At 55.4% G+C, this 24,237-nt stretch overlaps 1 protein-coding gene across 1 annotated transcript in view; it reads left to right on the top strand.

Annotated features, from left to right (window-relative positions):
- Positions 1 to 5,918: 5,918 nt before the first annotated feature.
- The window catches only part of PRKCZ (protein kinase C zeta), a 111,187-nt gene continuing 92,868 nt past the window's right edge, over positions 5,919 to 24,237 (top strand). Inside the window, exons 1-4 of the mRNA XM_014863111.3 lie at positions 5,919 to 6,273; positions 10,302 to 10,423; positions 11,701 to 11,790; positions 13,211 to 13,261. Coding sequence (XP_014718597.1) covers positions 6,203 to 6,273; positions 10,302 to 10,423; positions 11,701 to 11,790; positions 13,211 to 13,261 — 334 coding nt within the window. The 5' untranslated portion in view covers positions 5,919 to 6,202. The remainder of the gene's footprint in view (positions 6,274 to 10,301; positions 10,424 to 11,700; positions 11,791 to 13,210; positions 13,262 to 24,237) is intronic.

The following is a 24,237-nucleotide window of genomic DNA, read 5'->3' as shown; positions in this document are numbered from 1 at the left end:
AGGTTCTTTTAAGCTATGTTTGGGCTGCATGTTCCCTCTTAACGTTATGCTCAATCTCTCTACCGTATTTTTATTTATGTATTTATTATGAGAAAGATTAGCCCTGAGCTAACTGCTGCCAATCCTCCTCTCTTTGCTGAGGAAGACTGGCCCTGAGCTAACATCCATGCCCATCTTCCTCTACTTTATACGTGGGACACCTACCACAGCATGGCTTGCCAAGCGGTGCCATGTCCACACCCAGGATCCAAACCAGTGAACCCCGGGCCACCGAAGTGGAACGTGTGCACTTAACTGCTGTGTCACCGGGCCGGCCCCACAATCTCTCTACTTTAAATCAGATGTGGAAAAATCCTGCCTGAACTCTGAAGGTCCATGTTAGTTACTAAAGGGGTTTGGTAGAAAGAATTGGTTTTTTATGGCTTTTATTGATTTTTTTTTCTTGTTACAAAGAGATTTATGATTCTCATGGAAAATTCAGGAAATATAAACAAGCAAAAAGAAAAAATAGGGCCAGCCCCGTGGCCGAGAGTATAAGTTCGAGCGCTCTGCTTCGGCAGCCCAGGGTTTCACCGGTTTGGATCCCAGGTGCAGACATGGCACCGCTTGTCAAGTCACGCTGGGGCGGCGTCTCACATGCCACAACGAGAATGTACAACTAGAATATACAACTGTGTACTGGCGGCTTTGGAGACAAGAAGGAAAAAAGGAGATTGGCAACAGATGTTAGCTCAGGTGCCAATCTTTAAAAAAAAAGAAAAACAGGGGCCAGCTCTGTGGCTGAGTGGTTAGGTTCTCACGCTCCGCTGCGGTGGCCCGGGGTTCGGATCCTGGGCGCGGACATGGCGCCGCTCATCAGGCCACGTTGAGGCTGCGTCCCACATGCCACAACTAGAAGGACCTGCAACTAAGATATACAACTATGTACTGGGGGGTTGGGGGAGATAAAGCAGGAAAAAGAAAAGTAAAGCCGCCTATAATTATTAATATTTGAGTATATTATCTACCCTTATAGCGCATATTGTTTATTTTTAAAAAATGAGATCATACTGTATGTACCATCATGTTAGTTTTTTCTTTTTTTTTTATGACGACAAAGTTTATTTATTTTTTTTGTTTTTTTATTGAGGTCATAATAGTTTATAACATTGTGAAATTTCAGTTGCACATCATTATTGGTCAGTCACCATACAAACGTGCCCCTTCACCCCTTGTGCCCTAATCCCCTTTCCCTCTGGTGACCACTGAACCGTTCTCTTTGTCCATGTGTTAGTTCATCTTCCACATATGAGTAAAATCACACAGTGTTGTCTTTCTCTGTCTGCCTTATTTCACTTAACATAATATCCTTCAGGTCCAGCCATGTTGTTGCATATGGGACGATTATGTCTTTTTTATGGCTGAGTAGTATTCCATTGTGTATATATACCCCATCTTCTTTATCTACTCATGTGTGGATGGGCACTTGGGTTGCTTCCACTTCCTGGTTATAGTGAATAATGCTGCAATGAACATGGGGTTGCATAGGTCTCTTTGAATTGCTGACTTCAAGCTCTTTGGATAAATACCCAGTAGTGGGATGGCTGGATCGTATGGTAGTTCTATTTTTAGTTTTTTGAGGAATCTCCATACTGTTTTCCATAGTGGCTGCACCAGTTTGCATTCCCACCAACAGTGTATGAGGGTTCCTTTTTCTCCGCAACCTCTCCAACATTTGTTATTTTTAGTCTTAGTGATTATAGCCATTTTAACAGGTGTAAGGTGGTATCTTAGTGTAGTTTTGATTTGCATTTCCCTGATGATTAGTGATGTTGAACATGTTTTCATGTGCCTATTGGCCACCTGTAAATCTTCAGTGGAAAATGTTCATCTCCTCTGCTAATTTTTGATCAGGTGGTTTGTTTTTTTGTTGTTCAGTTGTGTGAGTTCTTTATATATTTTGGAGATTAACCCCTTGTCGGATATATGATTTGCAAATATTTTCTCCTAGTTGGTGGGCTGTCTTTTTGTTTTGATCCTGGTTTCCTTTGCCCTGTAGAAGCTCTTTAGTCTGTGGAAGTCCCATTTGTTTATTTTTTTCCATAAAAGAACTTTTATCAAAGAAAATTAGGGGGGTGAGCCAGGTGCTGTCTGGAGGGTCGGGGGGACCTCGGCTGGAGGCCAGGCAGCCCCACTCTGCCCTCTGCCGGCCCAGCTACCCTCCTCCCCCCACCAGCCCCACACCTGGTGGGAAGCGCAGCCAGGCGGCCACCTTGCACCTCAGTCTGCCCTCGGGTCCCAGGTGGCCAGAGAGGGATGGTGTCTCCCCCGCAGCCGGACTTGGTTTGCCGGGAGAGGAGGGAAGCAGGCAGGAGGGCTCCTCGCTCCGCACAGCTCCCTGCCGTTGAAGTTTTACAGTATGCCTGTGTCACTGTTATAATCAGTTAAAACAGCAACCACCACCCACCGCTGTGCTTTTTCATTATGGACAGAATAGGTATTGGTGATTGTGAAAGCATGTGTGGACTTTTCGGAAAATCTGCAACACAGAAACTGCCAAGAGGTGAGAAGCCGCGCCCTCAGTCCCCAGGGCCCTTCACAGGCCTGGCACAGCCTGCGCCTGGGTCCAAGGGTCACCTTCCCGCTCTGCTGCCCGCCAGGGCCTGGGGCGGGTCCTCCCATCAGCCATTATGCCTCCACGGACTGCAGACAGGGAGAGGCAGTAACCCTGCCCAGAGGCCCCCAAAACAAGGCCCAAGGTCCTAGGGGGCCCACATGGTCCCAGCACCTCCAAGAGGTCCTCATCTATTCATTCTCTCCTCGGGGTGCTAGATGCCTGGAGACGCAGTGGGGACACAGCGGTGACCCAGGCTGATGGGGTCCCAACACCAGCCGTGTCCGGAGGGGCAAGTGGTCAGCAAACTTGGGAATAAACACGCTGCTCTGGTTGTCAGGGTGCAGTGGACACAGTGACACCAGGCTGGGTGTGGCTGCCTGTCCCTCAGGACCGCGCCCTCTGCCCTCTGCTCCATGGGGTGGCTCAGCTCCGGTGGCTGGGATGTGCCTACCCCCGCCCCCGCCAGGGCTGTCCGTGGCCTGGGCTATGGGATGGGGGCACTTGTTTTGCAGAGCTTGTTGAGGATGCAAAAGGGGGGCCCCAGCCTGCTGGGGAGGCCTTGGGACGTTTTCTGGGCACAGCAGGCGACCATATGCCCTCAACCTGGCCTGGGACTGGATGTGGTGGAGACCCAGGGTGGAATCCCCTTTCCTGGAATAGGCCCCTCCCCTCCCCCATGGAGAACAGGGGCCCCACCCCTAGGCTGAGGGGCCTGGCATGGGGGAGCTGTGCCCCACACACTCACCTGCCACCCAGGGCTTCTGCTCACATGGCAGCTTCCTGCTCTTCCCTGGGAGCACCATGCTGCTCCCTTCCCAGCGCAAACCCTCAGTCCCATTCCCTTCATGCCCAACTGACAGCCATGGAGCTCTGTGTGTCCGTGCTGGGGTGTGGAGTCACCCCAAGAGGTAGGGGCGGGGGAGCAGATGCTAATACAGACGTCAGGGACTTAAGTAGAGATTAGAAGGAAGGGTGGGTCTGGGGGAAGGTGCTCCTCGGAGAGGGAATAGCATGTGCAAAGTCCCTGAGGCAGGCAGCAGCCAGGCAGCTGGAGTGGAGTACAGCCAGGACAAGAATGGTGGAGATGAGGGCAGAGAAGCACAGGGTCCCAGATCCTGTAGGGCCTGTGGGCTTTTCCAGAGAATGATGGGAATCACCGGGGATTTTGAACACCAGACAGATGGACAGGGACTGACTTCTGTTTTAAGGAAACTGGAGGCTGCTGCAACAACCCCAGCACCGCGGGTGTGGCTTGAACCAGGCAATCGCAATGGAGGTGGGGGGATGGGGTTGGAATCTGGAAACGTGTTGAAAGTGGAGCTGCCAGGATTTGCAGATGGAGGGGTGTGGGGTACGAGAGGGAGAGGAGGCAAAGTCAACTCTGAGGTTTCAAGCTGAGCACCTGGAGAGAGGGGTCCGCACCGACGGGACGGAGAAGAGCAAGGCCGAGGGGAGTCTGTTAGGAGCACAGGCGTGTGTGTGGGGGAATCAGGCTCCAGAGCTCAGGGGAGCGATCTCAGCTTGGCCTGGTATTCGGAGCCCTAAGAGGAAATGAGAAGCTCAAGGTCCTGAGAATCTCTAAAGACTGAGGAGGGGCGAGGGGCGCATTGAAAGGCTGGGAGCCCAGGAGGAAGCTGCAGAGGGAGATGGAGGAGGAGACGGGAGAGAGTAATAGCGTCTTAAGGTGTTTCCAGGAGACCCACTGTCAAGGTGAATTAAGACAAAGCCCGAAAACTGGCCATTGTATTTAAAACATAGGAGTTGATGGTGACAGTAGGGGGAGCGGGGGCTGCGCACAGCTCCTGGCAGGAGTTTCCTTGTAGAGGAGTGGAGAAATGGAGGGGGAGGGGAGGTGAAGGGTGCAGAGGTTTTTTTAAGGGGAGAGTTCACAGCACTTTAAGGAGGTGAGAGGTAGGCTGTCAACAGGATTCTGTGTGCCCACCTCTGGGGAGAATATGGTTCTATGACCACAGGGATGTGTCCATTGGGTTCCCCAGCGTCACTCCAGCGCCGGGCACCGAGGAGACGCCAGGAAGCATCTGTGGAATGAAAGTGTGTGAATGGGAGGAGTGGAGTGGAGCTGAGGAGTGAGCGGTAAAGGCTTGGCTGGGACTGGAGTCCGGGTCAGAGGTTGCCAACTGGGTGGGGTGGGGAAAAACAGGGAGGCAGTGGGGAGTGGCCGATGGGACGACTGTGTTTGGCAGGAGTGCTAGGGATGAGGGGCTGCAGACCTCTGAGTCTGTGGTGCCCGACTGGTGCCCAGCTGAGGTCCTGCGAACAGCAGATTGGGGCCCCTGTGGATGCATCCAGTAAGGGATGGGTTCCTCAGAGAAGCCTATCCCACATTTAAGGGGAAGGGGCCCAGGACGCGGGCACCTGAGGGGTGGCGTGGGGCGCGGATGGCGTTAAAGGCGACTGACCAGATCAAATGCCACGGAATCAGTAAGACCCAGAAAGGCTGTGGACTCAGAAATGAAGGTCATGGGCGGCCTGCGCAAATGCAGTCTCCTTGTCCCGGGCGGAAGGGTGAACTGGAGCAGAGGGAGCCGGCCAGCGAGTGTAGACAAGCCTTTCCTGCAATGGGATCTTGGATTCCTCAGGGGGTGGAGGGCGGGTGGGTCGGGAGAACCAGCTGAGTCCGGATCGTGACGTCGGCCGGGTTCTCTGCTCCTCGCAGCCTCGGTCTCCACATCTGGAAGCTGGCCGGACGCTGGGGACACTGTCCAAGCGCCCTCCGCGGTCGGGGGTCTGAGCTGCCGACTGTACTCTTGCTCCTAGGAGGCGGAGCGCCCTCTGGCCACGCCCCGCTCCTCACGTCACCGGCGACCCCTCCCCGCTGTCCCCTAGACCTGCTGCTCTGAGACTTGCGCTCGGCCCAGAATCACCCGGGCTTGTTCGCAGACAGCTGGAGTTTGATTCAGCGAGTCGGACTGGGGCCGAGAGCTGGCATTGCCACCAAGTTCCCGGGGCGCGGCAGCGCAGGGGCCCTACCCAGGAACCGCGGCCCCCGAGCCCACCTCACGGAGGGACCGGCGCGCAGGGCGGGCAGGGGGCGCCCCGCGGGCAGTCCCGGTGTCCCCCGGCCGCCCGCGCCGACTTCGGTTGCCGGGCAGAGCCGGGCCACGCGCACTCCCATTGGCCGCAGGTGGGGCGCGCCCCGCCCGACAGGTAGTCCGCCCAGCGCCGAGCCATTGGGCCGCGGCCGAGGGGTCCCCCGGGGATTGGCCCAGGTGGCGGCCCCGCCTCGCCCTCATTGGCCGCAGGTGCCACCGCCCCCGCCCGGGGACCGCCCGCCCAGCCGATTGGCAGCCGGCTGGGCCCCGGGTCGGCCATGTTCGGACCCCCCACCCCCCCGCGGAGACTGACGCCGGGACTCCGTGCGCGTCCCCCGCGCGCGCCCTCGCCGGCCGCGCCCCCGCCCCGCCCCGCCCGCTACCCAAGTTCCGCGGAGTTGCCCGGACCGGCGCCCCTCGGTCCCCGCGCCGCGCGCTCCCTTCCGCGTTCCGCCGCCGGCCCCACCTGGCGTCCCGGCCCGGCCGCTGGGGGCCCCGCGCCATGGCCTGAGCGCCCGGGGCGCCACACTGACGGCGGCCGGCGGAGCGCGCCATGCCCAGCAGGACGGGCCCCAAGATGGACGGGAGCGGCGGCCGTGTCCGCCTGAAGGCGCACTACAACGGGTGAGCGCGCAGCGCCCGACGGCGGGGCGTTGCCGGGGCCGGGGGCGTGTGCACCGAGGCCGGCGGGGCCGAGGGCAAAGCGGGGCGCGGGGAGCAGCGCCGGCCGTCGGGGCCCATGTCGCCGCAGCTGCAGGCGCCCGGGGGCTCCCAGCCGTGTCGCGGGAAGGAGGGGACAGCGAGGCGCCGCTGGGCCCAGGGGCGTCCCGGGAGGTCCGGACGCGCCAGCGCCGAGAGGCAGCTCTGGGCGAGGCGGGCGCTGCGGGCACCCTGGAACGTCACCCGCGGGAAACCTCATGGGCAGGACGGGGTGGGCCTGGCCCCCGGCGCCCGAGGCTCGGGGTCGACGGGCCCTGCCCGGAGCGCACTGGGCACAGGAGGCCACGCGGGTCTCTGCCCGCCCCGGCGAGGTTTTCCTGGGCTCAGACTTGCCCGGAGGTCGCCGCGGCGCGGGAGGCGGGCGTCGTCGAGCGCTCCGCAGCTCTGGGCACAATGTTGACATTTTCCCTGGAAAGTTGGCCGGGACGTTAAGGCCACAAACTTGTAAGGACTAAAGTTTTTATCAAATTGTGGAAACTGCTGGCAGACTTTATAAAGTCGGAGTTTCTAAATTTTCCCTAATTTACCCAGCCTGAGATCTCAGTTTAAGAAAAGTTCAACGAACCAGGTGAAGGCCGGGTGCGGTGAGCCGCCGGGGTTGCGCGAATGGAGGGCGCCTGGAAAGGCTCCGGCGCGGTTCCGTCGGGGGCCGGACCTTTCCGATTCGGCCCTGGGGCCGCACACGGCGCCCTGAACTCGACCTGTCTCGCTGTGAAATGGGCGAGCGGGCGCCTCCCAGGGTCCATGTCCGGGAGCGTCTGGCCCGGCCCAGGGAACGCCCGACGCTTGGCCGCCGCCGGACCGCCCTGGTGAGGGTTTAGGGGGCTGCGCCCAGGGGCCGGGGTCCCGCCGCCGCGCCTTGCGCAGTAGACGGCGCTGAGGGAGAGCTGGGCACATGTGCTGATGCTTCTTTCCACGGGGGTTGGTCCCCGGGAGCCCCGACGTCGGACCTGGCTGCTCCGAGGCCGCCGCTGCCCGGCTGGCTGGAGGGGAGCGCAACGCCGGCCCTGCGGGTGAGCTGGGCGTCTTGGCTCTGGCGGCGTTCCCGGGGCTCTAGCTGGGGCCGCAGCGCCCGCGCGTCCTCGACCTGAGGAGGGAGGGACTTCGGGTTTTGACCTCCGGAGCGCACCCATCTGGAGTCTCAGGTCGGGTCTCCTGCCCCCTCTGCCGTCCTCAGCCGGGTCTCCTGGGTGCACGCTGGGGAAGGGGCTACTGGTGGCGGAGCCGGAGGGAAGGGGCGCTGAGGGACAGGTCGGCCAACCCCGCTGAAGAGATGGGGAGTCCTGTCTTCTGGCCTGAAGGGTGAGCTGCTGCTAAAACTGGTGAGATGTCCGCTCCGTCTTGGCTCTGGGACTGGTACAAGGGCCAGAGCATCTTGTGCGCAACACCTGTCAATATATCAGAGACGCGGTCCTCTCCCGCTGGGAACCTGGAACTGAGCAGCAAGCCACTCTGTAAAAATCAGAGCGGATCCTTAATGAGAGGAGGTCCACACCCCAGCGCAGGGAGGGTGGGGACTCGACCCCCAGCCTTCCCCCAGGGCAGTTTAAGCAGCCGGTCTCCAGGCACTGAGCCAGGGAGTGGAAGTGACTGAGGGGTCACAGGCAAGTTCAGCGCAGCCCCTGGGAGCTCTGGGCTGAGCCGCCGGCCCACCCATCCCGCCCTCCCTGCTTTGGCCCCTGGAGAGTGCTCTGGTTACCACGGGGTAGTGTGACCTGTTGAGTAGGCTTTCCCGGGGAGTGAGGCCACACCCCTACGATCTTTCCTCTTCCTTCCATTCCCACCTTCTCCCCCCACCCCTCTTCCCCTCCTTCCTCTCCTCCTCCCCTCCTTCCTCTCCTCCTCGCCTCTTCCCCTCCTTCCTCTCCTCCTCTCCTCTTCCCCTCCTTCCTCTCCTCCTCCCCTCTTCCCCTCCTTCCTCTCCTCCTCTCCTCTTCCCCTCCTTCCTCCCCCTCCCCTCTTCCCCTCCTTCCTCCCCCCTCCCCTCTTCCCCTCCTTCCTCTCCTCCTCTCCTCTTCCCCTCCTTCCTCTCCTCCTCTCCTCTTCCCCTCCTTCCTCTCCTCCTCCCCTCTTCCCCTCCTTCCTCCCCTCTTCCCCTCCTTCCTCTCCTCCTCCCCTCTTCCCCTCCTTCCTCTCCTCCTCCCCTCTTCCCCTCCTTCCTCCCCCCTCCCCTCTTCCCCTCCTTCCTCCCCTCTTCCCCTCCTTCCTCTCCTCCTCCCCTCTTCCCCTCCTTCCTCTCCTCCTCCCCTCTTCCCCTCCTTCCTCTCCCTGCTTCATCTTCCTCCCCTTCTCATTTTCCCCTCTCCTCCTCTCCTCTCCCTCCCACACCCCTCCTCCTTTCAGCCCTGGGCTGGACGGAAGTTTCCTTCCCTTTTCCAGCTTCTCACTCCCTTTGGTGCCTGCTTTCCTGACGTCTGCCCGCACCAGGGCCCCTCCCATGGGGTTAGGAACCCTGCTGTCTGAGTTGGGAGACTTAGAGCGCAGCAGTGATACTGGGCCTGGAAGGCGCCCACCAAGACCAGGGCTCACTTGTCCAAACCCCGTGGGTCCAGGTGAAATTCTGTCGCTGCTGCCATGGAAGGGAGGTTATCTTTGGGCAGCAGGGCCAGGAGCTGAGGGGCAGACACAGTGGAAACTATTCTTAAAAATGGAGGGGCTTTCAGCCACCCCACCGCCGTAGCTTCACCCTTGCCTGTCCCCCGAGGCCCTCGGAAGGCTTGAGACCAGGGTCTGCCTCCCCCAGCTGGGCCATGGGAGACCCTGCTCTGCTCGCTTTTCTAAGATCACAGAGACAACTGTGCTGGACCTTCCCTCTCTCCAGCTCAGGCTTGTGTTCCAGGACTTCTCTTACCGAGGACCTGCTGTGTGCAAAGCCCAGGGCTGGGTGCTGTGGCCTGGGGACTCCCAGGAGTCCAGAGAGGGCTTTCCACCAGGCTGCTGAGTGCAGACTCCTGGTGGCCCTTGTCCAGGGCTCTGTCTGAGAGTGCTGGCTGGCAGCCTCAGGAGCCCGTGTTTGCTCAGAGCCGCTGCTTGATTCAGGAGTGGGCTGCCGTTAGGGATGGTGGTCAGGGTCTGGCTGTGGAGGTGGGATGGCCCCTTCCTACGTGTGCTGAAGTCGTGCTGCAGAGGGCAAGGGCCGGATCGCTCTGTTGGGGCCATCCTTGCCGTCCCTTCTGTCTGTTGGGGGGGACAGGGCCACGTCTTGTTTCAGTGAGTAGGGGGAGCCGTGCACAGGAGGGGAATAGTGCCCCGCCCCTCACTCTCCTTGTCGGGTCTCATGGGCTTCCCCTGTGCTAACTTGCCTCACTCCTGAAGGCCCAGCCCTCAAAGGGTGACCATCCAGATTCAACATTCCAGTTTTGGATGAAAAGATAAAAGACAGTAACATTCTGTGAAGTGCTTTCAAAAAGGTGTGCGTGGAATTGTGTCACAGCTACACTGAAGGCAGTGGGATGGTCCCCCGGGTCTGGAAGAGGAGCCTTGGGTTCACAAGTTATTCATTCTGCTCCTCCCTCAGCCCCACTTCCACCTGCTCCCGTAGTTGGCCCTATCGAGGCTGGGGGAACGGGTTAGTGAAGCCGCCGGGCTAGACTGGACAGACTTGTGTCCCCCCCGCCCCCACCCCTCCTGGGTGACCTTCTGGGCAGAATCTGAACCTGGTGCCTGAGCAGTTGCTTGCCCTCACCTCGTTCTTTCCCCCTCGTTCAGGTGCCTCCAGGCACCTGGGTCTTTCCTTTCTGTGCAAGGGCATTCGTGGTGGTATTTGTAAGAAACTGTGGCCAATGGTTCCATTGGGGAGTGGGCTGTAATATTTTCTTTGGGGAAAATTTCATTTCTTTTAATTAATCAGTAACTTGGCTAATCAGTGATCAGTTTTTAATTTGATTTAAATGTGCTCCTTGGTGAAACGTGTCCACATCCTCTTTGTGCAGAGACATCCTGATCACCAGCTTGGACCCCGCGATGACCTTCGAGGAGCTCTGTGAGGAAGTGCGAGAGATGTGCAGTCTGCACCAGGGCCACCCCCTCACCCTCAAGTGGGTGGACAGTGAAGGTAGCCTGCGCTTGTGTGGATCAGATCGTAAATCCCTAAATCTTCTGTGCCTGTGAAGTTTGCTCGGCCCCTTCCTCGGGGAGATGTAAAACCATGAATTAAACTCGTTAACAGCCAACTTCCCCAGTGGGGACGTGGGAAATCCTTTCCTGGAAAGAGGTTGGCTGAGAGATTGTGAAGGGAAGCAGGCCATGGGAGCCGGGAGGTGAGATGCCCCTCGGGAGATGGACGGCCCACCATATGGCACACTGGTCCTGGCAGCGAGAGGCTGTGGGGCTCTCCTGGTCGCACCTTGGGTGGGTACTTACCTCCTGCCCTGGCCTTCCTGGCTCACGTGCTGGGCTTTGCTGGGTGACTGGGAAGAGCCAGCTCTGCATTTTCCCAGAGGAAGTGGGGAGGGTGCCTGCGCTGGGCCCATAGTGTCCATCTCTCCCACCTCCCTCCCTCCCTCCCTCCCTCCCTCCCCACTCCCTCCCTCCCTCTCTCTCTCTCTCTGTCTTTCTCTCTCTCTCTCTTCTTCCCTCTCTCCCTCCCTCCCTCCGTCACTCCTTCCCTCCCTCCCTCCCTCCCTCCCTCCCTCTCTTTTCCTCCCTCCCTCCCTCTCCCCCCATCTTCCCTCTCTCCCTTCCTCCCTCCGTCCCTCTCTTTTCCTCCCTCCCTCTCTCCCCCATCTCTCTTCCTCCCTCTTTCTTCTTCCTTTTCTCCCTCCCTCTCTCTTCCCTCCTCTCTCTCTCCCTCCCTCCTTCTCTCTCATTGTCAGAAACATATTCGAGAAAGCTAAGGGGTTGGGAGACAGTCCAGGAGAGACCCCCTTGTCGCACGTGTCTCTGACTGTCAGCCGAGGACCAGGACGCAGGGGTGCGAGGGAGACTCACAGCTGCCCCTTCCTGCTGGAATGCGCACATGGGGCTCTGGTTCCACGAGTTTCTCTGTTCCTGTCCAGTAATGGAGGGCAAGGAGCCTTTCCGTCCTTCTCTCCCTAAGAAGAATGTCCTTGATCTTGCCCCAGCCAGGAAAGTTAGTGCTGCTTAGCTCTCGGGTGGTCTTCTCCGGCTGTGGACGAACTTGTCCTTTCTGGGGATTGGCTGGTTCTGATGTGGGTCCTGAGTGGGGTGACCGCTGGTTGGGCTAGCCATTCTGGGACCTCCCAACGCTGCTTTGGGTGGCTGGTCACGAGCAGATACTCTGCCCTCTTGAACTCGGGTCTGACGCGCTGAGTACCCTTTAGCTCAGGCCTGCAGTGGCCTCAGCCATGTCTCTCGCTCCACCTTGCCCAGGTGACCCCTGCACCGTGTCCTCCCAGATGGAGCTGGAGGAGGCCTTCCGCCTGGCCTGTCAGCGCAGGGACGAGGGGCTCGTCATTCACGGTCAGTGGTGGCCGGCAGGCGGGGGTGGGGGGAGGTGGGGCCCTCCACGTCTGCCCCCTGCGGTCTAGGGAGGGGGTGCCCAGTGGGTGGAGGGGCTCCTTGGCTGTGGGCATCTTTGCCAGACCACCTGAGGGACTGAAAGCCACACGGAGGACCACGGTTTAAGATCTTAGGATGCCAGAGAATTTAAGGATGTTGAATGTGATGCAATTTGGGTTGGTTTTTTCTCTCTTACATCCTATCAACCCAGATGAAAATTGCTCTTCCTGGTAAAGTGTCATAAGGGTCTGCTCACTGGGCACAGCAGCCTGGGTTCTGGTTGTTGACCTGCTTCACCCTCCTTTCCTGGGGGTTGCCCTCTCTGGCCCATCAGAAGCCCGCTCACCTGCCTCCACCTCTTCTGGAGCTCAGCGGGTCAGGGCCACAGTGGGCGGGTGAGACGGACCACACCCTCCCTGTGGCTTCCCCAGGCTCCGCGTCTCCTCAGCTTGTTAAGCTCCGAGCTGGGTTAAAAGGGGAGTCTTGGGAAATCCTAATTGTTTTCATTTCAGTCGAATCTTTAAATTAGGGGTTTTCAGGCTGTGCTCTGTAGCACTCCCTGGTTCTGCAGGGTCTCTTGGGGCCCCAGAGAGCGTGGTTGCAGCAGCTGTGGCCGGCCGGCCATATCTGCATCCATTGCTCGTGCAGCTTAGACTCTTTGCCAGGCGTGTGGGCAGCTGAGCCAAGAGCCTGGGACGACGCTCGAAACTACCCACAGCGTCTCTCGGATTGTCTTGCCCCCTAACACTGGGCTAGTTGGTTACAATATCCAATTTTTGTAGCTCTTTATGTGAATGAGGTTTTAAATTTAGAACCTAGCCCAGCCCACTTTATTTGTTGTGGTGGTCAGCATGTTCATGTTACCCCTCAACGTCGAGGGCTGTGGTGCTTTAAAAATTCACTTTATTTTCTAGATTAAGAAAAAGGTTGTTTTAGCTTAGTTTGAATACTTTTTAAGCTCCTATTATAATAATTTATTGTGGAAGCCCAGGGTATATTTTTAAATATTTAGTTTTGAACTCCATCTTGAGGATAAAGAAATGGAATCTAATGTGCTTTCAAAAGTCAATTTTCAAAGAGATGGCGGTTCTGTCCCACCTCCGTGTTAACCTATCGATAAAGATCAGGGGTCTCCTGGGGCAGCTGTGTTATCTTGACCCCCCCGTTGCCTTCTCAGTGCATTTTGAGTCTCATAAGGGGAGTTTGGTCTCCAAAGTTTCACCTTAACGAGCATCTCCCCAGGGCGGCTTCTGGTCAGCGGTGTGGGCTTCGTGCAAAAGTACATCGGCCCGCCTCGCTCGGAGCAGGACTTCTTGTGAGAGCTTCTGCGTTAAATGGCAGGCTGCACGGGCACTGACGCTCTTTCTTTCTTTCTGTCCAGTTTTCCCGAGCATCCCCGAGCAGCCAGGCATGCCTTGTCCCGGAGAAGACAGTGAGTCCTTCAATTTTCCTGTGACTCGTATCGTGGGTGAGGGGTGAACTCTTGGTCCATTGTGCCAGGAGGTGAAGATGCGTGCTCCTCGCGGTGCGTGGGTTAGAAACCTTTATCGTCGTGAAGTCTAAAGGCAGAGTGAGCAGCCGCTGTGACCTCGTGGGGGTTTCCTGGAGTCCTTGCCTTCGCCCGAGGACTGTGTGTGAGTGTGCTGGCTAACTGCCAGCAGGGAGGACTCAGCGTAGCCAGTTTGTGCCGTAAGGAAAAGTCCAGGAAATGCCCTGGTCTCCCCAGGAGGGGAGGGCCCAGGCTGGCATGGCTGGATGCTGCTCTCGTGCATCTCCTGCGGCTCGTGGCCACGCTCAGACCTGTCACTGCCCTCCCCAGTCCACACTGGCCCCAGAGGTGAGGAGGGTCGTCTTCATTTTCACAGTGGGCCTGTTGTTAGGAGATGAAGGCCCAGGCACATGGGTCCAGAGGAGAGCTTCTGACCCCATTCTGGAGGCTGCTGGACCCCGAGCACGTTGGAGCAGCTTTGCCCTGTGCGTCCTTCAGGGCAGAGCATTTCCAGAGTACGTGGAAATTCCACACCGACCACCCAGACCCTGCTCGGCCCTGCTTCAGACCCTGTGATGCAGAAACCTGGCTGTAGGAGCCCCAGGCAGCCGGAAAGGAGCCCGTCAGGGGGCCTCAGAGGCTGGTGGCACAGGGACTTGAGGGTCCTTGTCCCCCAAAGGGCTGCCCCTGCCGGTGACCCTCCTGCTGGGGTGCCCACGTCCTGTGGAGAGGGCATGCACCCTGAAAGGGCAACGTTGCATGTTGGACAGTTTACTTGTCTTTTTGGGCACAAAAACATAAGAGAAGATGGACATTCCCACTAGGAAGGTGGGCACTGCCCCCTCCCCTGCGCCCTAGGGAAGCGGCTCTTCGAGTGGGGTTTGTTTGTCACCTGGGTGGCTTTTGACGATGGTCACAGGCTGTCTGTTTGTCTGCCCAGAGATGTTGCCAGCCGCCAGTGCTGTGGCAGGGCACAGAGGCCAGCGTTCCTGCGTCTCAGCTCCGCCCTCAGCTCAGCGGGGCCCTGGCAGAGCCGCCCCGCGGTCTCGGGTTCTTTGTCCACTACCTCTGCGCCTCCTTGCTTTTCCCTGGGTGGACGCTGACCCTGGCTTGCGCTCCGGCCCGGCCTCGTGTAGGGAGTGGTGGTGGGTCCTTGCTCAGCCTCCACTCACAGGAGTGGGGGCGGGGGTCTCTGCCACAGGTTGAAGTGGGGGTGACATGCGGGTGGTGGCGCGTCACCGTGGGGGAATTCGGAGAATGTGTGAGCTTTGTGAAGTACCATCTCGGGCACGCGAGCGGGTGCTTGAGAGGCTCACCAGGGCTGGCTTCGAGGCTGCGGGGACCACTCAGCGTTGTTGGAGAGCATTCCACCAGCGCCTGAGGCAGCTGGGTCCCAGGGGGGCCAAGGGTGGTGACAGGGCCGTGTCCCTCCCCTGCTCACGGATGCCTGCCCCATGCGCTGACGTCCGCTTTGGGGGGACGGCGGTCACCTCGCTGGTCAGGAGTGTGGGCAGGATGCTGCCTCCCAGGCCCGGGGGCTCTTCAAGCATTGGCGTCTCTCCAGTAGTTTACTCTTGGTTCGATTTTAACACCAATCTCGGACAGTTAGGACAACTCTGTTCTGGTCACCCGATGGCCGCGGTGGACAGGGTGTGCCGTGTGATTCTGGCGCCTGTGTGGACGTTTGTGCTCACCATCTCCTGGCCTCAGGCAGCCCTGCCCACCGCGGAGAGCAAGGAGGAAGGCTCAGACCAGAGGGTGTGCACGGCGCCTCGAGACGAGGCAGGACCACAGAGGGCTGGATGGGCTGGCACACCACAGCCAGACGTGGACGGCAGCGGGAATGTGGCTGCGTGGTGGCCCCTGCGCACGTGCAGCTGGAAGGGCCATGTGGCACCAGCCGGGCCTGTGCTCGCATTTAGCAAAACACCTTCCTACGCGTTCTGTTCAGTCGTCGATAGGAGGTTAATCAGTTTTACAGGCGTTTTAAAAAATTGTGTAATGTACACATACCATAGAATTTACTGTTTTAACCACTTTAGAGTGAGCAATTTAGTGGCATTTTGTGCATTCACATTATTGTGCAACCACCACCTCTACCTACTTCTAAAGTGTGTTTAGAAAGAAAACCTGGCCACCACCTCTCTTCGCCCTGTCTCTGTGGATTTACCTGTTTTGGACATTTCATATATGGTAAATGGACTCATATGCTATGTGGTCTTTTGTAACCAGCTTCTTTCACTTAGGGTGATGTTTTGAAAGTTCATCCATGTTGTAGCACATGACAGGATTTCCTTTTTCTTCTTTTTCTTGGTGAGGAAGATTGGCCCTGAGCTGACATCTCTTGCAAATCTTCCTCTTTTTTTTTTTCCTTCTCCCCAAAGCCCCAGTACATAGTTGTATATCCTAGTTGCAGGTCATTCTAATTCCTCTATGTGGGATGCTGCCTCAGCATGGCTTGATGAGCGGTGCATAGGCTCGTGCCCAGGATCTGAACCAGCAAACCCTGGGCCGCCAAAGCAGTGTGTGTGAACTTAACCACTCGGCCACGGGGCTGACCCCAGGATTTCCTTTTTTAAGGCTGAATAATATTCCGTTATATGGACGGACCGCGTTTGTTTATCCGTGTATCTGTTGATGGACCTTTGGGTTACTTCCCTGTTGTAGCTACAGTCATGCTTCGCTTAACGAGGATGCATTCTGAGAAATGTGTCGTTAGGTGATGTCATTGATGTGTGAACATGATAGAATGCACTTACACAAACCTAGATGGTATAACCTACTACTCACCTAGGCTGTGTGATACTAATCTGATGGGACCACCGTTGCATATGTGGTCTGTTGTTGACCAAAACATCGTTGTGAGGTGCATGACTGGATTGTGACTAATGCTGCTATGAGCATGGATGTACAAGTATCTGTCTGAGACCCTGCTTTCACTTCTTTTGGGTATATAGCCAGAAGTGGAATTGCTGGGACATATGGTAATTCTATTTTTAATTTTTTGGGTAATCTCTATAATGTCTACCACAACGCCTGCACCATTTTATATTCCCACCAACCGTGCCCCAGGGTTCCAGTTTCTCCACATCCTTGCCAACACCTGTTGTTTTCTGTTTTTTTGGTGAAAGCCATCGTAATGGGTGTGAGGTGATATCTCATTGTAGTTTTGATTTGCGTTTCCCTAATGGTTAGTGATATTGAGCGTCTTTTCACATACTTATTGGCCATTCTTATATCTTCTTTGGAGAAATGTCTGTTCAAGTGCTTTGCACATTTTGAATCTGGTTGTTTGTTTTTCTGTCGTACAGTTTTAGGACTTCTCTATATATCCTTATCAGATTTTTGATTTGCAAATATTTTCTCCCATTCTGTGAGTTTTTTTTCTTACTTTGTTGATAGTATCTTTTGATGCATAAAATTTTTCAATTTTCATAAAGTCCAATTTATCTATGTTTTTCTTTCGTCGCCGGTCCCTTTGGTCCCATCCATGAAATCATTGCCAAGTCGAGCATCAAGAAGCTTTTGTTCTATGTTTTCTCCTAAGGGTTTTATTGCTTTAGGTCTTAGATTTAGGTCCTCGATGGATTTTGAGTTTGTTTTTGTATGTGGTGTAAGATAAGGGTCCAACTTCATTCTGTTGCACATGACTGTCCAGTTTTCCCAGCACCATTTGTTGAAAAGACTGGCCTTTCCCCATCGAGTGGTCTTGGCACCCTTGTCAAAAACCATTTAGCCACATATGTGAGGGTTTATTTCTGGGCTCTCTGTTCTATTCCATTCGTTTGTGTGTCTGTCGTCACGCCAATACCACACCGATTTCATCAATGCAGCGTTGTAGTAGGCTTTGAAATCAGGAAGTACGAGTCCTCTAGCTTCGTTCTTCTTTTTCAAGATTGTTTTGGTTCTTTGAGGTCCTTTGAGATCCCATGTGAATTTTGGGGTGTGTTTTTCTGTTTCCGAAGAAGGCGTCGTTGGGATCTTGTTAGGGATTGCATTGACTGTAGAGAGCTTTGGGTAATATTGACAGCTTAACGATGTTAAGTCTTCTAATCCATGGACATGGGATGTCTTTCCACTTATTTTTCTTCTTTAAGTTCTTTCAACACTGTTTTATGGTTTTCAGTGTACAAGTCTTTCACCTCCTTGTTAGGTTTATTCTTAAGGATTTTATTCTTGATGCTATTAGAAGTGGAACTGTTCTTAATTTCCTTTTTGGCTTGTTCATTGCTAGTGTATAGAAATGCAGCTGGCTTTTGTGTGTTGACTTTTTATTCTGCTATTTTGCTGAATTTGTGTATTAGTTCTAACGACTTTTTTGTGGAATTGTTACAGTTGTCTGTATCATCTGTGAACAGAGATAATTTTACTTTTCCTCTCCCATTTATATGTCTTTTATTTCTTTTTCTTGCCTAATTGCTCTGGCTAGAACTTCCAGTTCTGTGTTGAATAGAAGTGGTGACAGTGGGCATCCTTGTCTTGTTCCTGATCTTGGAGGAAAAGCTTTCATTCTTTCACCAGAGAGGTGATGTGTGCTGTGGGTTTTCATATATGGCTTTTATTGTGTTGAGGTAGTTTCCTTGTATGGTGTAATAAATATGTGTGGTCTTTGTTCCTGTTTCCTGGCACAGAGCTCCTCAAATGCTTGGAATTTCCTGAGTGATGGAAGTGTCTTTTGTCATTCACTAGGAGTCCCTTTTGAGCACATTTAAGTTTTAGCTAATAAGGTCGCTTCCGGTGGAGCTCCTAGATAGCCTCAGGATGCAGGTGGTCACCAGAAAGGCCAAGTGATTGGAGTGTTGAAACTTTCAGTCCCGTCCCTCTGACCTCAGGGGAGGGGCAGGGGCCTGGAGGCAGCATCAGTCTCCAGTGGCCAGTGATTTAACCAATCGTGCCCACGTAATGGAGCCTCCATAACAACCCAAGAGGTCAGGGTTAGGGGAGCTTCTGGAGTGGTGAACACATGGAGATTCCGGGAGAGTGGCGCACTAGGGAGGAGCTGGACGCTCCATGACCTGTCCCCATGCCTTGCCCTGTGGGTCTCTTCCATCTGGCTCTTCCTGAGTTAATCTAGTCAGTGGAATGTCTCTCCGAGGTCTGTGAGCAGCTCTAGCAAATTAATCCACACCCTGAGGGGAGTGTGGTGGGAACCTCTGACCTGTAGCCAGTGGGTCAGTGGCACAGGTGACACCTGGACTGGCGATTGGCATCTGAAGATGGGGAGGGGGCATCTTGGAGGACTGAGCCCTTAACCTGTGGTGTACGACGCTATCTCCAGGCAGACAGTGTCAGAATTGAGTTAATTGCTGGGTAGTGTGGGGGAAAGACACACGAGGTAACTTCTGTTCCTAGTTTGTTGAGGTTTTTATCATGAAAGCATGTTCAGGTTTATCAAATGCCTTTTCTCCATCAATTGAAATCATCATGTAGTTTTTCCTTTGTTCTGTTAATGTGATGTATTACATTGATTGATTGTTCATATGTTGAGCCGTCCTTTCATTCGTGGAATAAATTCCACTTGTGTATAATGCTTTTAAAGTGCTGCTGAATTTGGTTTGCTAGTATTTTGCATCCATATTCTTGGGGAATATTGGTCTGTAGTTTTCTTTTCTTGAGGTGTCTCTGTCTGGCTTTGGTATCAGGGTAATGTTGCCCTCCTATAATGAGTTAGGGAGAGTTCCATCGTCTTCAATTTTTTGGAAAAGTTTGAGAATGATTGGTTTTATTTCTTCTTTAAATGTTTGGTGGAATTCACCAGTGAAACCATCAGGTCCAGAGATTTTGTTTGTTGGAGATTTTTCATTCCTGATTCCATCTCCTTCCTGGCTATAGGTCTGGTGGGATTGTCTGTTTCTTTGCATTTGGTCTTGGTAGGTTTTGTGTTTCTAGGAATTTGTCCATTTCGTCTAGGTTATTTAGTTTGCTGGTGTACAATTGTTCATATTATGCTCTTGTAGCCCTTTTTATTTCTGTAGAATTGATAGAGATGCCCCCACTTTCATATCTGATTTTGGTAATTTGAGTCTTTCTTTTTTTTCTTAGTCCATCCAGCTAAAAGTTTGTCAACTTTACTGATCTTCTCAAAGAACTAATTTTTGTTTTCATTGATTTTCTCTATTTTTTTTTCCTATTTTGTTTATCTCTGCTTTAAGCTTTAGTATTTCCTTCCTTCTGCTGCCTTTGGGTTTGGTTTGTTCTTTTTCTAGTTCCTTAAGCTGTAAACTCTGGTTGTTGACTTGAGATCTGTCTTGTTTTCTAATGTCCGCATTTATAGCTATAAGTTTCCCCATGAGCACAGCTTTTTCTGCATCCCATAAATTTTGGTATGTTGTGCTTTTGTTTTCCTTTGTCTCTAAGTATTTTGTTATTTCTGTTGTGATTTATTCTTTGATCCATTGGTTGGTTAAGAGAGTGTTGTTCAATTTCTACACATTTGTGAATTTTCCAGTTTTTCTTCTGTTATTGATTTCTAACTTCATCCTACTGTGTCAGAGAAGATATTTTGCATCATATCTGTCTTTTGAAATATATTGAGACTTAATTTGTGGTCTAACATATGCTCTACCCTGGAGAATGTCCCATGTGCACTTGAGAAGAATGCGTGTGTTACTGTTGGGTGGCGTGTTCTGTGCGTGTGTCAGATCTGGTTGGTTTATTGTGTTGTTCAAGTTCTCTGTTTCCTTACTGACCTTCTGTCTGGTGGTTTCTCCATTCCTTTCTATGGCTGAATAATATTCCGTTGTATGGATTTACCACAGTGTGTTTATCCATTTGTCCACTGGTGGACATTTGGGCTGGTTCTGCTTTTGGCCTTTGTGACTAGTGCTGCTGTGAACATTCATGTACAGGTTATAGGTCCTTAAAATACTGAATTGGTAGCTCTGTTTTGGCTACAACATGAAGGGTTACTCCAGCCTGTGTATATTGACGTGTCATCAGAATAAACTGTCAGCAGGGCCCTGTGAGCTTCCTCTCTTAAAGGGGTCTGACTTCAGTTCAGTCTGGGTCCCGTGTGAGCAGACCTCAGTTGGCCCCATGTTGCCTGTCAGGTGCAAGTGATGGAGGTGACTGTGTCACTGAGGTTCAACAGGGGACCATGCTCCCCGCTGTCAGCAACAAGGGCCTGATGGGAGTCAAGAGGGGGAGGGTTCCTCCCACCAAGTGGAAGCAAATTTCCAGGGCATTCCGGGGCTGGGCAGGGAGGAGGGTGTGAGGCTGAGTGTCTGGCATGATAAGGAATCGAGAACCCTGGTGGTTCGGTGGGCCAGGGTGCCACGGGGAAAGGCAGGCTGGCTGGCCACATCCCTGGGCAGGGTGGGCTCCGCGGTGTACTGAATCCGCGGTGGCTGTGGGAGGTTTGTCGAAGCGGAGGAAGAACGCGGCAGGCGGGTGTCTGGGGAAGGTCCACCTGCTGGCTCCGGGCAGGGTGTGCCGGGCAGCCCGGGGCCGGGAGGAAGGCAGGCGGCAGCACAGAGGGGCTTTGTGACGGGGCGCTGACCTCATGGGTCCCCGCCGGCGGTGAGCGCCTCGGTCTTACTGCCACTTGTGTTTCTGCCTCTGTGCATTGTCCATTCATGGCTGCGCCCATTCTCACGCTGGACCGGTTCTTCGTTCAGCACCAGCGCGCGATGCAGCTATTTTCCCCCAGGCTCTTCCTCTGTCACGGGCCTTGTCTTGCCTCTGGTCACATGGAAATGTTAATATTTGATTTTTGTCCATTCAAATCAGTTAATATTTTCCTTTCTGGCTACCCTAAATGGTAGGAGTATTTCATTTCTTGAATTTTGTTGTTTGATCCATCTGGAATGTACATCTGTGTCCAGGATGGTGTTGGCCTGAGTGTCTGGCTGGACATGTCTCCTGTCTTGGTCTTGAGTGCTTGAGTGGCCAAAGCTTTTGGGCCCAAGATGCAGCAAACCCGGGTCTCTGTGCTGTGTCCCTCAGGCCGGGGACTTACAGGTGGGCCACTTTACCTGTAAGATGCAGCAAAAGCCTCACTTCGGGGTGGCAGGGATGTCAATAATGCACGGCACACAGGTCTGTGCCACAGCTCCTGGAAAGCAGATAATTATGTGACAAACAGCGTCTCAGTCCCTTTAATTCAGGTGCCACCTGGTGAGGGGACGAGGCCAGTCCCCTGCCAGCCCCCACATGGTCACTCTAGTGAGAGTAATGGGCCCACCTGGGCGCTGTGGGAGGATCCCTTTCAGCACCCCTCTCCTCTCCTTCCCTGTCACCGTCCCGGACCCCAGACAGGAGGCTGTGGAAGGCACAGGGCCAGCGGGTGGCTGAGCCCCTTCTGGGCTAGGGGCATTGAGCGTGCCCCACAGGACGGCCTGTTCTGGGGCTCTATTGGGGCCACCTTGTCCTCGCAGCCCCCTGAACCAGATGAGGCGGAGGCCTAGGGACGAGCAGGGAGGACTTGGAAGTAGGCGGGAGTCTGCAGCCCCTCCAGACGCCTCGGTGTGTGTGTTGATGGGTGTGTCAGTTTCCTGGGGCTCCCGCCATGAAGTGCCACGAGCTCAGAACAACACTGACCCCTCCATCCGGAGGCCCGAAGTCCAAGATGGAGACGGAGGGTCGGTGCCCTGGAAGGCTCTGATGGAGGGTGCGCAATGGCCCTCCTTCGGCTTCCGTGGTGCACGGCTATCCCTGGCTTGTAGACACTTTGTCCCAGTCTCTGCCTCCATCGTCATGTGGCAACTTCCCTCTGCATCTGCGTGCCTCTCCTCTTCTTGTAAGGATTCCCGTCTTTGGATTTAGGGCCACTCAGGTAATCCAAGACGATCTCCAGATCCGTAACATCTCTAAAGCCCCTTTTCCAAATAAGGTCGCATCTGCAGGTTCTGGGGTTTAGGGCGAGGATGTCTCTGGGGCCACCATTGAACCCACTGCACCTGGCTATGTTCGGGTCCGACTGCCTGCTCTCTTTGTGGGAGAGGTGGGGGTGGTCCTGGGATGGGGTCTGTCCCCGGGAGATGCTCTCTGGGCAGGGTCTCTACAGGCCCTCGTGTGACACTTTGTGGTGGAGGCCGTGCAGGATTATTGGGAGCCTGGCAGCCTCAGAGCCCTGTCTGGGGCGAGATCCCCTGAGGAGCTCTGAGGGGAGGTGTCCTGGATCGGACAGGGTGTAGATTCATCCCAGGCCCCATGAGAGGTTTGGGGGCAGGGGGTGAGGCGGCCTGTGGGCTGTAGTTTGTGCTGTGGCAGGTGCTGGTGTCAGGGGCACCCCCTTGGCCAGCCCCTCATGGGACAGGTTGCAGGTCTGGGTGGCGCTTCTGTCACCCTCCTGCAGTGAGCTAACCGTAGCTGAGCCCTTCGCCCCGCCGGTGGACCCCCTAGGTCAGGCACCTTCTCCCAAGGACGCTGGTGTCCTGCTGCCCAATTCCTGACGTCCACTGCCCTGTGAGTCCCCTCTGATGGCCACTTGTCCTTTACGTCCAGCCACACGCCCGCCCATGTGACCAGACCTCCATTGGCCACGCTGGGAAGAGCCATTCCTGCAGGCCCCCTCCTCCGCCGGGGCCCTTCCCAGAGACCTGACTTCGGCCTCAGCGCTCAGCCTTGGGGGCCATGGGCTGGGAGGTGACTGACAGCTGGAGCGAGCCCCCTGCAGGGCTGCCTGGGAGGGGTGGGGTGGCCACCTGCGTGTGAGTGGGTGGAAGTCAGGCAGGTGTCCAGGCAGCGGTCACGGCTCTGCCCCCAGAACAGCATCTTCATCATCCTTAAGCAAATGACTGACCCATTTGGTGACTGCCTTTTACCTATAGAAAGGGAATAATAGGATTATAAATAAAATAGTGTTTGTGAAAATGCTGAGGACCAGATTTCCCACAGAGCAACCTGTTATCTACTGTCTTCAAGGACAGTTGGTGGCACTTACAGGGCGGAAGACATTTCTGTCACTCGGGGTGGCCCCTGCTGGTGGGTGGTGAGCGACCCCCAACCCCTGGCCATGAGAGCAGGACTATGACACCCGGCCCCTCTGTGTTGGCCCCTAGAGGGCTTCCTGGAGGAGGAGGAGGAGTCTTGCTGGATGGCAGGACTGGTCACGTGGAATTGGATGAGGTGTTTCTGCTGTTCCAGCCCACATGCTCTTCAGGGACCCTTGGGGGATGGCCACTGGCCTGGGCAGGGGAACTCAATGAGACAGAGTGCCCCCACCAGCTGACTCTCGCCCTGGGTCAGGCCCCGTCGGCCTCCCTGTGGCCTGTGGTGGAGACTTGGGGTGACCGCCTGGGAAAGGGGTGCTGGAGGAGGGCTGTAGTATCGGCACCAGGATTGAGCTGGGGGCAGAGCCTGGTCCATCCTGATGTCCGAACCCTCTCGGTCCTTAGCGTCTGCGGAGAAAATGCAAACCTGGGGGTCCTAGAGGCAGTGGACCTGCCTTAAAAGACGGCGGTGTCCCTTGAGGTCGCTGGGCTGGTGGGCTGTGGGACTGGCCCCCCACTCCAGCCTGCTACCTTGGGAGAGACGTCCCATGCACACCCTGCATGCTGCCTTCTTGTCACCCTTGTCACCCAGGGTGGCCCTAGTGGTGGGTTCTCGGGCCGAGCCCCACACCCAGGCAGGACCCTCTGGGGTCGGGGGTAGATTGCACCGGGGTCAAGACCCAAGAAATGGGACCCTCTCCAGCCTTACCCGCAGGTCTGATGGGGCCTGGGGTTGGCCGGGAGGATGACTTGACCACCGCCCTTGTCTGAAGCTGCGTCCCTTGTGCAGCCCTGTGGGCTGGGACGGGCTTCCTTGCCTGTCAGGAGCCCTGGGCCTTTGGGGCTTTTGAAGCCCCCTTCCTACCAGTCGTTGCTGGTGGAGGGGCAACAGGCCGTCTGCTCTCATCCCTGAAGCCGGGCCCCAGACCGCTTCTACCCCATCTCCGGGGAAAGAAAGTTTTCACAGCCTGAGAAGTTACAGGCAGG

The sequence above is a fragment of the Equus asinus genome, chromosome 5 (assembly GCF_041296235.1).
Source record: "Equus asinus isolate D_3611 breed Donkey chromosome 5, EquAss-T2T_v2, whole genome shotgun sequence".
NCBI lineage: Eukaryota > Metazoa > Chordata > Mammalia > Perissodactyla > Equidae > Equus > Equus asinus.
Note: the sequence above shows the minus strand (reverse complement) of the source record. Positions and strands in the feature narration are given on the sequence as shown.